The sequence below is a fragment of the Eschrichtius robustus genome, chromosome 6, assembly GCF_028021215.1.
Source record: "Eschrichtius robustus isolate mEscRob2 chromosome 6, mEscRob2.pri, whole genome shotgun sequence".
Classification (NCBI taxonomy): domain Eukaryota; kingdom Metazoa; phylum Chordata; class Mammalia; order Artiodactyla; family Eschrichtiidae; genus Eschrichtius; species Eschrichtius robustus.
This window is the reverse complement of record NC_090829.1, coordinates 12,189,721-12,202,251: the sequence shown is the minus strand read 5'-3', so window position 1 is coordinate 12,202,251 and position 12,531 is coordinate 12,189,721. Positions and strand designations below refer to the sequence as shown.

Sequence of the window (12,531 nt, the reverse complement as noted above, 5' to 3'; positions counted from 1 at the left end):
CAAGGGTATTTCAGAGTTGTCAACTCTAATGCACTCAGGTTACATTTTTCATCTTGTCTGACATTTGCTAGAGCTGTAATTTCTTCCGAATGTGCCTCTTCCTTGTCTTTCATCATCAGTTCCCTAGTTGAAGAGAGCATGTATAACCTCTGGACCAAATCAGTGGTGGTCCCAGAACTGTTACTATGACCATTCCCTAATTCAAAGAAATGCTGCTGCTGGGAATCTAATTCACCCAAAGGCTCACTGTTCTCCATCTCTATTTCATATACCTCAGGAAGAAGGCTGAAGTGACAGAGAAAAACGAAGAAAAATATGTTAACCAAGTCCCTTTTAGGATTCAGTGTAGATACAGACAGATAATGTAACAGGAATCAATTTTATGCATGTTATTGGAATAGTCCAAATGCAGTTTGTGGATGAAATTTGACTGAGGGGCAACTTTTTAATTCCAAAGGGAAATTAGACATTTGTGCCCATGGTTTAGGGTTCCAAACCAATATTATTCTCATCACTGAATTTTTACTGAGTACTTAAGGTTGGACTTTGCGAAATCAAACTTAAACGAATTCTTCCTGCCAGTCTCCATATGGGTTCTGTTTTTGAAACAGGAAACGTTTTTGTTGCCGCTTTGTGAGTTTTTCTTTTTCATCTCTTTCTTCTGCTCTAAAACTATTACATCTAACCTTTGATATTATATGTTTTCTGTTTTAACAGTACCCAATATTTGAATGATACGATATAGTTACTAATAAGGTATTAATAGGGGTCTCTTTTTTCATAAAAGCTACAAAATTGGAAACATGGTTCTTTCAAATATGGATCATATTCTATGTACTATTAACACCAGATCTGTGGTGTTGTCACAAATCAGGAACATTTAAAACACACCCCCCCACACACACACACCCACACACCCCACAACGAAACTTGCATCCTGAAAACTAAAATGCCATTTCTTTCAAATTATTTTCTTAAGGACTGTTTCCAGTGGTAGTATTACCCAAATTGTGAATTTGTCAACTCACAATACAGTGTTTTCTGTGCCACCATTCTCTGGGTTGGGAGAGGTGATGTTAACACATTTGGGTCTCATATCTGCAGGGGGATATTTGTTGATGGCACCTGGAGAGAGAGTGGGTGGTTAGTCTAAATTTTATCCTTCCATATTCTATCACCCAAAGTCAGTTCATCTTTTCCTGTGGTTGGAGGTGTTTCCAAGAGCAAGTTAATTTTATAAGGGACTCAGCAAAGTATGAACCTTCTGACTTTGCAATACCTTGTTGGCAAAGTCAGTGAGATATAGCAGTGATTGAGTCAAAAATTCTCATGCTCTGTGTGTCACAGGCTTGCAATATAATTCAAGGATGTCTCTTAATCCCTTATAACATCCGGTTCTCTCACTCTAAAAGGAAGATGTTTCTAGAAGACAGTATTACTATTGAAATTGTCTGACCTATTTATCTTGAGGTTGGAAGAAGGCATCATTTTTTTTTTGCAAGTGACAAGCTTGCCACTAAATATAAATTCTGAGTGCCAAGATGCTGAGGGTTCCATGAGCCCTGGGCTTTATGAGTGCCAGAAAATCTGCATCTCTCTGATTCCCCATTAAACTTGCAGTAGCTACAGACAACCATTCAGGGTGGCCTCTGTCACACTCCTAATTCCCAGCACAGGCCCGGACTTGCTTGATGCTACAAGCTCTTAGGTTTGCTACTATAATCATGCCTGGAATTACAGCTCATGGACAGAGACTGGGCAGTCTCTCTCAAATGCCTACTGTGAAAAGACTCCCTTAAACCCCTTGCCTGGCTGTGCCTGAGCCAGCTGTCTGAGACAGAGGCTCTAGAAGAGATTTGTCCCCATGGCTCTTAAGAATTCAAGTCAGAAGCAAAGTTGATTTACAGTGACAAGATGAAACAGAAGTCCTTGGAGTAGGTGGAGGGTGGTGGGAGTGGGGTATTATTCATTACAGTGATACCACTGTAATCGTTTATTAAAGCTTTAGTAATTGATGTATAGTTTAATGGATTAGAGCACAGCTCTGGGGTCACAATGCATAGGATTGAGTCTAGAATTTGCCAACTATTAACTGTCAGCTTTTGAGCAATTGATTTAATGTCTGTGAACCTCAGTTTTCTCACTTGTAAAATGGGAATAATTCTACTTTCCTTAGAGGGCTGTCCTGAGGATTAAATGATACAATCCTTTAAAAAACTTGGCACATAGTAAACACAGATTAGTATTAAAAGACACTTTTCACTTTCTGGCAAAGACCCTGACAGTGGGACAGCAGAGCTCAAGGTCACTAGGACCTGGGATTTTCTCTGTGGTTTTCTCATTGCCTCCTACTCACACCTAGACTCCACCACTCTTCACAAGTGAGAATCATGTTACTAAGTCAACTGGTGGATTGTACAAAGAGGTATCTATTGGAAAAGCAACAGAAGAGAAAAACTTAAATGACTTACGTCTGATTGAATGGACAAATGGCTTGACATATTTGACGATATAGTTCAAATCTGGCTTGTGGGTTCGGCCAAGCTGGACTAAGTGATGATCCAGTGGGTGGCTGGCTAATTCTTCTAATTCCTTGTCATTGTGTAGAGGACCAAAGGAAAACACAAATATGGAGTAGCCCTGACACTTGGCTCTCAGAGATACATTTCTTAAGACTCCCTTGTCTAAAGGGTTGGTTTCACCAGCAGATATAACAAAGATAACTTTGTTTTTCCTCAGGTTGGGGATTCCTACAAAGACATTGTCAATTGTCCACTGTAAGGCATGACCAATAAAAACATCTCCATTAAGCTGCTGAAGGGAGTCTTGGAGATGATGTTTCATTTGGTGTATACTGTTATAAGTAACCAAATCAAATTCTAGGTAGATGGGGCATTCTTCTGTGTTGGGCATATAGCCTGGAGGAGAGTAGGTCAGGACTGCCACTCTGTCTCCCAAGGTGGAGGTCAGTGGATCTGGGGCCAGGTGAAAGTAATCAAGCACTGAGGTTATAAAAGCTTTCACTTCCTTAAACTCATCATTTCCTATTCTTTGGGAAGCATCTATGAGAAAAGCCACATCCATGTAATATTCTTGAAGAGAGGCATCTCTAAGTTCATAAGTAGGACCTGGTTCTTCTTTTCTGCCACGGTTTTCCTGTCCTGCAACAGAATAACTCAAGTCACTATTTTTAGTAGAAGGAAAACCTTGAAACTCCTAGCCAAGAATGGCAATACACAGCATGAGGTGTTGTCATACTTCATTCCCACACCCATGGTGTACGTTACTAATCAATATCAGTACTTGTTCCCAGATGCATTCTCTAAGTACATCTCTACACAGTGTGTGGACAGCCATTACCACTTGACAGGTATTGTCACATGTGAAGAAACCTATTTGCTACCCCATCTCTGATCTTTGTCAAAGGGTTGATGGATCCTCCAGCTATTTTCATATGCAAGGTGAAAAACATACAGTGATTTTTAGTGCATGCCACATGGTTACAAAATTTGGAGTACATACTGCATGAGATTTCATTATACGTAATGACCCCAAGAGAAAAGTAAATATGTCAAAGTCACATTTATTGATGACATCTTTATATACATGCTTAAAATATGCACCATAGTATGATGTCATGAGAAGAAGTATAAATGCTGACTTTAGAATCCAAATTCTGTGTAAGACATGACATACTCTAAGACCTTGGTACTCAAAGTACCAGTCCGCAAACGGCTTATTGGCCCATGACAAGATAAGAAGTTTGCACCATGATATAAGTCAACTACATCACTAAGCACACAAATTATTTCATCTGATTTTATTTTATTTATTTATTTTTTGTATCAAGACCTTCTCAAGGAAGGAAACAGTGCCCCAGTTACACTCTGATGCTAACTTCTTATCTTGTTGGAGGCCAGCACTTCAAGTGGCTCTGCTCTAAAGGGTCATGAAACCATGTCTGCAATCATGGGGACGATGGCTGGTTGGTGAGGTCACAACAGGAAATGTCAGCTCAGAAAGACAGGAGGACGTGGTCAATATTCTTTTTTTTTTTCTATGAAAGAAGTATGTTTGTGAACCTAATCAAGCAAGAAGTAGATTCCTAACTGGCAAAAACTTATTACTGTCCAATTGTGCTTGGCCCATTATTCATGCTTTGCATCTATTACTTTATTTAATCCTCACAGCAACCACCCTCACAAATGAATTGATTAACCTGTATAAATGCCACAAAAGTTTAATATTGAAATAGAATGCAGAAAAACAACACCAGGGATAATGTTATTAACAAGACAAATACTATCAGATGACTTCTGAATGCTCAATGATCTCTGGATTCCTGGGGTCAACGCCACATTATCTTTTTTTATCTATTGTAGGATTTTTTTCTGACAAATAAAATTTGTATATATTTAAAGTGTACAACATTCATCAAAAAGTATACAAATAAGAAATGCTAGAGAGGGTGTGGAGAAAAAGGAACCCTCCTACATTGTCGGTGGGAATGTAAATGGGTGCAGCCATTATGGAGAACAGTATGGAGGTTCTTTAAAAAACTAAACATAGAACTACCATATGATCCAGTGATCCTACTCCTGGGCATATATCTGGAGAAAACTATAATTCGAAAGGATACATGCACCCCAATGTTCATAGCAGCACTATTTACAATAACCAAGACATGGAAGCAACCTAAGTGTCCATTGACAGATGAATGGATAGAGAAGATATGGTATATATACACAATAGAACAGTACTCAGCCATAAAAAAGAATAAAATAATGCCACTTGCAGCAACATGGATGGATCTAGAGATGATCATACTTAGTGAAGTAAGTCAGACAGAGAAAGACAAACATCATATAATATTGCTTATATGTGGAATCTAAAAAAATGATACAAATGAACTTATTTACAAAAACAGAAATAGACTCACAGACACAGAAAAGAAACTTATGGTTACCAAAGGGGAAAGCAAGGGGCGAGGGATAAATTAGGAGTTTGGGATTAACATATACACACTACTATATGTAAAATAGATAATCAACAAGGGCCTACTGTATAGCACAGGGAACTATACTCAATATCTTGTAATAACCTATACTAGAAAAGGATTTTTAAAAGAATATATAGATACACATATATATGTATGTATAACTGAATTACTTTGCTGTACACCTGAAGTTAACACAACATTGTGAATCAACTATATTTCAATAAAAAATTTTAAAAATTGAATAAAAAAATTAATAATAAAGTGTACAATGTTTTGATATAAATATACCTTGTATAATGATTGCCACATCAAGCTAATATGGTTGCATTTGATTTGCTAATATTTTGTTTAGAATTTTTGCACCTATGTTCACGAGGAATGTTGGTCTGTAGTTTCCTTTACTTGTAATGTCTTTGTCTGGTTTTGGCCTCAAAGAATGAGTTTGTAAGCATTCCTTCCTATTTAATATTCTGGAAGAGTTTATGTAGAATTGATATTATTTCTTCCTTAAATGTTCTGTTGAAGTCACCAGTGAAGTCATCTGGGCTTGGAGTTTTCTTTATGGAAAGTTTTGAACTACAAATTCAATTTCTTTAATAGGTTTAGGAATATTTAGGTTACTTTTCCTTGAGTGAGGCTTGGTAATTCGTGCATTGCAACTAATTTGCCTATTTCACCTAAAATCTCTAACTTATAGGCAAAAACTGCTTATAATATTCCCTGATTATCCTTTTAATATCTGTAGAATATTTCTCCTCTCTCATTCCTGATAGTGATAATTTGTGTAATTTCTTTTTTACTGGTGAGTTTGACTATGGGTTTATCAATTTAGTTCATCTTATCAAAAAACCACTTTTGGTTTTATTGATTTTCTCTTTTCTATTTCATTGAGTTCTGCTTTAATTTTATTACTTCCTTTCTTCTCCTTACCTTAGGTTTAACTTGTTCTTCTTTTTCTAATTTCTTAAGATGAAAGTTGAGGTCATTGATTTGAAAACTTTCTTCTTTACCAGTATAGGCATTTAATGCTATGAATGACATCCTAAGTACTGCTTTAGTGGAATCTCACAAATTCTAGTATATTGTGATTTCATTTTCATCTATTTCAAAATACTTGCTAACTTTGCCTTTGCTTTTTTCTTTGACCATGGATTATTTAGAAGTGCTTTATTTAGTTTCCAAATACTTGGGGATTTTTCAAAGATCTTCCTACTATTGATTTCAACTTAATTCTGTTTAGGTCAGAGAATATACTTGGAATGATTTGAAACCTTTCCAATTTTGAGAATTGTTTTATGGTCTACAGTAAGGTCTGTCTTGGTAAATGTTTCACATGTACTTGAAAAGAATGTGTATTTGCTATTTTGTGTGCAGTGTTCTATTAATATCAATTAGGTCAAATTAACTGATACTGTTGTTCAGGCCTACGATATTCCTGCTGATTTTCTGTCTATTCTTTTGTCAGTTATTGAGAGAGGTATTGAAACCCACTGAGGATCTTTTCATTTTTTTTTTAAAGTCTTTATTCTCCTTGAGTTTTATTTTGGATAATTTCTATGGCTACATCTTCAAGGTCACTAGTCTTTTCTTTTATCAAATCTAACTTCCCATTAATCCCATCCAGTGTATTGTTCATCCTAGGCACTGCAGCTTTCATCTCTACAAATTCTATTTAATTTTTTTTTTTTTACATTTTCCATGTCTCTGCTTAACTTTTTAACATATGGAGTATAGTTACAATAACTGTTTTAATTTCTTTGTTAATTCTAACATCTTTGTCAGTTCTGATTTGGTTTTGAGTGATTGTACTTTTTTTTTTTTTTTAAAACATCTTTATTGAAGTATAATTGCCTTACAATGGTGTGTTAGCTTCTGCTTTATAACAAAGTGAATCAGTTATACATATACAATATGTTCCCATTTCTCTTCCATCTTGCATCTCCCTCCCTCCCACCCTCCCCATCCCACCCCTCTAGGTGGTCACAGAGCACCGAGCTGATCTCCCTGTGCTATGCGGCTGCTTCCCACTAGTTATCTATTTTACATTTGGTAGTGTATAAATGTCCATGACACTCTCTTACCCTGTCACATCTCACCCTACCCCCTCCCCATATCCTCAAGTCCATTCTCTAGTAGGTCTGTGTCTTTATTCCTGTCTTGCCACTAGGTTCTTCATAGCCTTTTTTTTTTTTTTCCTTAGATTCCGTATATATGTGTTAGCATACTGTATTTGTTTTTCTCTTTCTGACTTACTTCACTCTGTATGACAGACTCTAACTCCATCCACCTCATTACAAATACCTCCATTTCATTTCTTTTTATGGCTGAGTAATATTCCATTGTATATATGTGCCACATCTTCTTTATCCATTCATCTGTCGATGGACATTTAGGTTGCTTCCATGTCCTGGCTATTGTAAACACAGCTGCAATGAACATTTTGGTACATGACTCTTTTTGACCTATGGTTTTCTCAGGGTATATGCCCAGTATTGGGATTGCTGGGTCGTATGGTAGTTCTATTTGTAGTTTTTTAAGGAACCTCCATACTGTTCTCCGTAGTGGCTGTATCAATTTACATTCCCACCAACAGTGCAAGAGTGTTCCCTTTCCTCCACACCCTCTCCAGCATTTAGTGTTTCTAGATTTTTTGATGAGGGCCATTCTGACTGGTGTGAGATGATATCTCATTGTAGTTTTGATTTGCATTTCTCTAATGATTAATGATGTTCAGCATTCTTTCATGTGTCTGTAGGCCATCTGTATATCTTCTTTGGAGAAATGTCTATTTAGGTCTTCTGCCCATTTTTGGATTGGGTTGTTCGTTTTTTTGTTATTGAGCTGCATGAGCTGCTTGTAGATCTTGGAGATTAATCCTTTGTCAGTTGCTTCATTTGCAAATATTTTCTCCCATTCTGAGGGTTGTCTTTTGGTCTTGTTTATGGTTTCCTTTGCTGTGCAAAAGCTTTTAAGTTTCATTAGGTCCCATTTGTTTATTTGTGTTCTTATTTCCATTTCTCTGGGAGCTGGGTCAAAAAGAACCTTGCTGTGATGTATGTCATAGAGTGTTCTGCCTATGTTTTCCTCTAAGAGTTTGATAGTGTGTGCCCTTACACTTAGGTCTTTAATCCATTTTGAGTTTATTTTTGTGCATGGTGTCAGGGAGTGTTCTAATTTCATACTTTTACATGTACCTGTCCAATTTTCCCAGCACCACTTATTGAAGAGGCTGTCTTTTCTCCACTGTATATGCTTGCCTCCTTTATCAAAGATAAGGTGACCATATGTGTGGGGGTTTATCTCTGGGCTTTCTATCCTGTTCCATTGATCTATATTTCTGTTTTTGTGCCAGTACCAAACTGTCTTGATTACGGAAGCTTTGTAATATAGTCTGAAGTCAGGGAGACTGATTCCCCCAGCTCCATTTTTCGTTCTCAAGATTGCTTTGGCTATTCAGGGTCCTTTGTGTTTCCATACAAATTGTGAAATTTTTTGTTCTAGTTCTGTGAAAAATGCCAGTGGTAGTTTGATAGGGATTGCATTGAATCTGTAGATTGCTTTGGGTAGTAGAGTCATTTTCACAATGTTGATTCTTCCAATCCAGGAACATGGTATATCTCTCCATCTATTTGTATCATCTTTAATTTCTTTCATCAGTGTCTTATAATTTTCTGCATACAGGTCTTTTGTCTCCTTAGGTAGGTTTATTCCTAGATATTTTATTCTTTTTGTTGCAATGGTAAATGGGAGTGTTTTCTTAATTTCACTTTCCGATTTTTCGTCATTAGTGTATAGAAATGCAAGAGATTTCTGTGCATTAATTTTGTATCCTGCTACTTTACCAAATTCATTGATTAGCTCTAGGAGTTTTCTGGCAGCATCTTTAGGATTCTCTATGTATAGTATCATGTCATCTGCAAATAGTGACAGCTTTACTTCTTCTTTTCCGATTTGGATTCCTTTTATTTCTTTGTCTTCTCTGATTGCTGTGGCTAACACTTCCAAAACTATGTTGAATAATAGTGGTGAGAGTGGGCAACCTTGTCTTGTTCCTGATCTTAGTGGAAATGGTTTCAGTTTTTCACCATTGAGGACAATGTTGGCTGTGGGTTTGTCATATATGGCCTTTATTATGTTGAGGAAAGTTCCCTCTATGCCTACTTTCTGCAGGGCTTTTATCATAAATGGGTGTTGAATTTTGTCGAAAGCTTTCTCTGCATCTATGGAGATGATCATATGGTTTTTCTCCTTCAATTTGTTAATATGGTGTATCACATTGATTGATTTGCGTATGTTGAAGAATCCTTGCATTCCTGGAATAAACCCCACTTGATCATGGTGTATGATCCTTTTAATGTGCTGTTGGATTCTGTTTGCTAGTATTTTGTTGAGGATTTTTGCATCTATGTTCATCAGTGATATTGGCCTGTAGTTTTCTTTCTTTTTGACATCTTTGTCTGGTTTTGGTATCAGGGTGATGGTGGCCTCGTAGAATGAGTTTGGGAGTGTTCCTCCCTCTGCAATATTTTGGAAGAGTTTGAGAAGGATAGGTGTTAGCTCTTCTCTAAATGTTTGATAGAATTCGCCTGTGAAGCCATCTGGTCCTGGGCTTTTGTTTGTTGGAAGGTTTTTAATCACAGTTTCAATTTCAGTGCTTGTGATTGGTCTGTTCATATTTTCTATTTCTTCCTGGTTCAGTCTCGGCAGTTTGTGCATTTCTAAGAATCTGTCCATTTCTTCCAGGTTGTCCATTTTATTGGCATAGAGTTGCTTGTAGTAATCTCTCATGATCTTTTGTATTTCTGCAGTGTCAGTGGTTACTTCTCCTTTTTCATTTCTAATTCTATTGATTTGAGTCTTCTCCCTTTTTCTCTTGATGAGTCTGGCTAATGGTTTATCAATTTTGTTTATCTTCTCAAAGAACCAGTTTTTAGTTTCATTGATTTTTGCTATTGTTTCCTTCATTTCTTTTTCATTTATTTCTGACCTAATCTTTATGATTTCTTTCCTTCTGCTGGCTTTGGGGTTTTTTTGTTCTTCTTTCTCTAATTGCTTTAGGTGCAAGGTTAGGTTGTTTATTCGAGATGTTTCCTGTTTCTTGAGGTAGGCTTGTATTGCTATAAACTTCCCTCTTAGCACTGCTTTTGCTGTGTCCCATAGGCTTTGGGTCTTCGTATCTCCATTGTCATTTGTTTCTAGGTATTTTTTGATTTCCCCTTTGATTTCTTCAGTGATCACTTCGTTATTAAGTAGTGTATTGTGTAGCCTCCATGTGTTTGTATTTTTTACAGATCTTTTCCTGTAATTGATGTCTAGTCTCATAGCGTTGTGGTCGGAAAAGATACTTGATACGATTTCAATTTTCTTAAATTTACCAAGGCTTGATTTGTGACCCAAGATATGATCTATCCTGGAGAATGTTCCATGAGCACTTGAGAAAAATGTGTATTCTGTTGTTTTTGGGTGGAATGTCCTATAACTATCAATTAAGTCCATCTTGTTTAATGTATCATTTAAAGCTTGTGTTTCCTTATTTATTTTCATTTTGGATGATCTGTCCATTGGTGAAAGTGGGGTGTTAAAGTCCCCTACTATGATTGTGTTGCTGTCGATTTCCCCTTTTATGGCTGTTAGTATTTGCCTTATGTATTGAGGTGCTCCTATGTTGGGTGCATAAATATTTACAATTGTAATAGCTTCCTCTTGGATCGATCCCTTGATCATTATATAGTGTCCTTCTTTGTCTCTTGTAATAGTCTTTATTTTAAAGTCTATTTTGTCTGATATGAGAATTGCTACTCCAGCTTTCTTTAGATTTCCATTTGCATGGAATATCTTTTTCCATCCCCTCACTTTCAGTCTGTATGTGTCTCTAGGTCTGAAGTGGGTCTCTTGTAGACAGCATATATATGGGTCTTGTTTTTGTATCCATTCAGCCAGCCTGTGTCTTTTGGTGGGAGCATTTAATCCATTTACATTCAAGGTAATTATCGATATGTATGTTCCTATTCCCATTTTCTTAAATGTTTTGGGTTTGTTATTGTAGGTGTTTTCCTTCTCTTCTGTTTCTTGCCTAGAGAAGTTCCTTTAGCATTTGTTGTAAAGCTGGTTTGGTGGTGCTGAACTCTCTCAGCTTTTGCTTGTCTGTAAAGGTTTTAATTTCTCCATCGAATCTGAATGAGATCCTTGCTGGGTAGAGTAATCTTGGTTGTAGGTTTTTCTCCTTCATCACTTTAAGTATATCCTGCCACTCCCTTCTGGCTTGCAGAGTTTCTGCTGAAAGATCAGTTGTTAACCCTATGGGGATTCCCTTGTGTGTTATTTGTTGTTTTTCCCTTGCTGCCTTTAATATGTTTTCCTAATATTTAATTTTTGACAGTTTGATTAATATGTGTCTTGGCGTGTTTCTCCTTGGGTTTATCCTGTATGGGACTCTCTGTGCTTCCAGGACTTGATTAACTATTTCCTTTCCCATATTAGGGAAGTTTTCAACTATAATCTCTTCAAATATTTTCTCAGTCCCTTTCTTTTTCTCTTCTTCTTCTGGGACCCCTATAATTCGAATGTTGGTGTGTTTAATGTTGTCCCAGAGGTCTCTGAGACTGTCCTCAGTTCTTTTCATTCTTTTTACTTTATCCTGCTCTGCAGTAGTTATTTCCACCATTTTATCTTCCAGGTCACTTATCCTTTCTTCTGCCTCAGTTATTCTGCTATCAATCCCATCTAGAGTATTTTTAATTTCATTTATTGTGTTTTTCATCATTGCTTGGTTCCTGTTTAGTTCTTCTACGTCCTTGTTAAAGGTTTCTTGCATTTTGTCTATTCTATTTCCAAGATTTTGGATCATCCTTACTATCATTATTCTGAATTCTTTTTCAGGTAGACTACCTATTTCCTCTTCATTTGTTAAGTCTGGTGTGCTTTGACCCTGCTCCTTCATCTGCTGTGTGTTTTTCTGTCGTCTCATTTTGCTTATCCTACTGTGTTTGGGGTCTCCTTTTCACAGGCTGCAGGTTCGTAGTTCCCGTTGTTTTTGGTATCTGTCCCCAGTGGCTAAGGTTGGTTCAGTGGGTTGTGTAGGCTTCCTGGTGGAGGGAACTAGTGCCTGAGCTCTGGTGGATGAGGCTGGATCTTGTCTTTCTGGTGGGCACGTCCACATCTGGTGGTGTATTTTGGGGTGTCTGTGGCCTTATTATGATTTTAGGCAGCCTCTCTGCTAATGGATGGGGCTGTGTTCCTGTCTTGCTACTTGTTTGGCATAGGTTGTTCAGCACTGTATCTTGCTAGTCATTGAGTGATGCTGGGTCTTGATGTTGAGATGGAGATCTCTGAGAGATTTTTGCCATTTGGTATTACGTGGAGCTGGGAGGTCTCTTGTGGACCAGTGTCCTGAAGTTGACTCTCCCACCTCAGAGGTACGGCCCTGATGCCTACCTGGAGCACCAAGAGCCTTTCGTCCACACGGCTCAGAGTAAAAGGGAGAAAAAATAGAAAGAAAGAAAGAAAGAGGCTATAATATAGTGAAGTAAAAT

General features: G+C 37.2%; 1 protein-coding gene across 1 annotated transcript in view; it reads right to left on the bottom strand.

The window, feature by feature from the left end:
* Positions 1-1,024: 1,024 nt before the first annotated feature.
* The window catches only part of COL6A5 (collagen type VI alpha 5 chain), a 124,468-nt gene continuing 112,961 nt past the window's right edge, over positions 1,025-12,531 (bottom strand). Inside the window, exons 38-39 of the mRNA XM_068545894.1 lie at positions 2,472-3,161; positions 1,025-1,125 (exon numbers count right to left, since the gene is read on the bottom strand). Coding sequence (XP_068401995.1) covers positions 1,025-1,125; positions 2,472-3,161 — 791 coding nt within the window. The remainder of the gene's footprint in view (positions 1,126-2,471; positions 3,162-12,531) is intronic.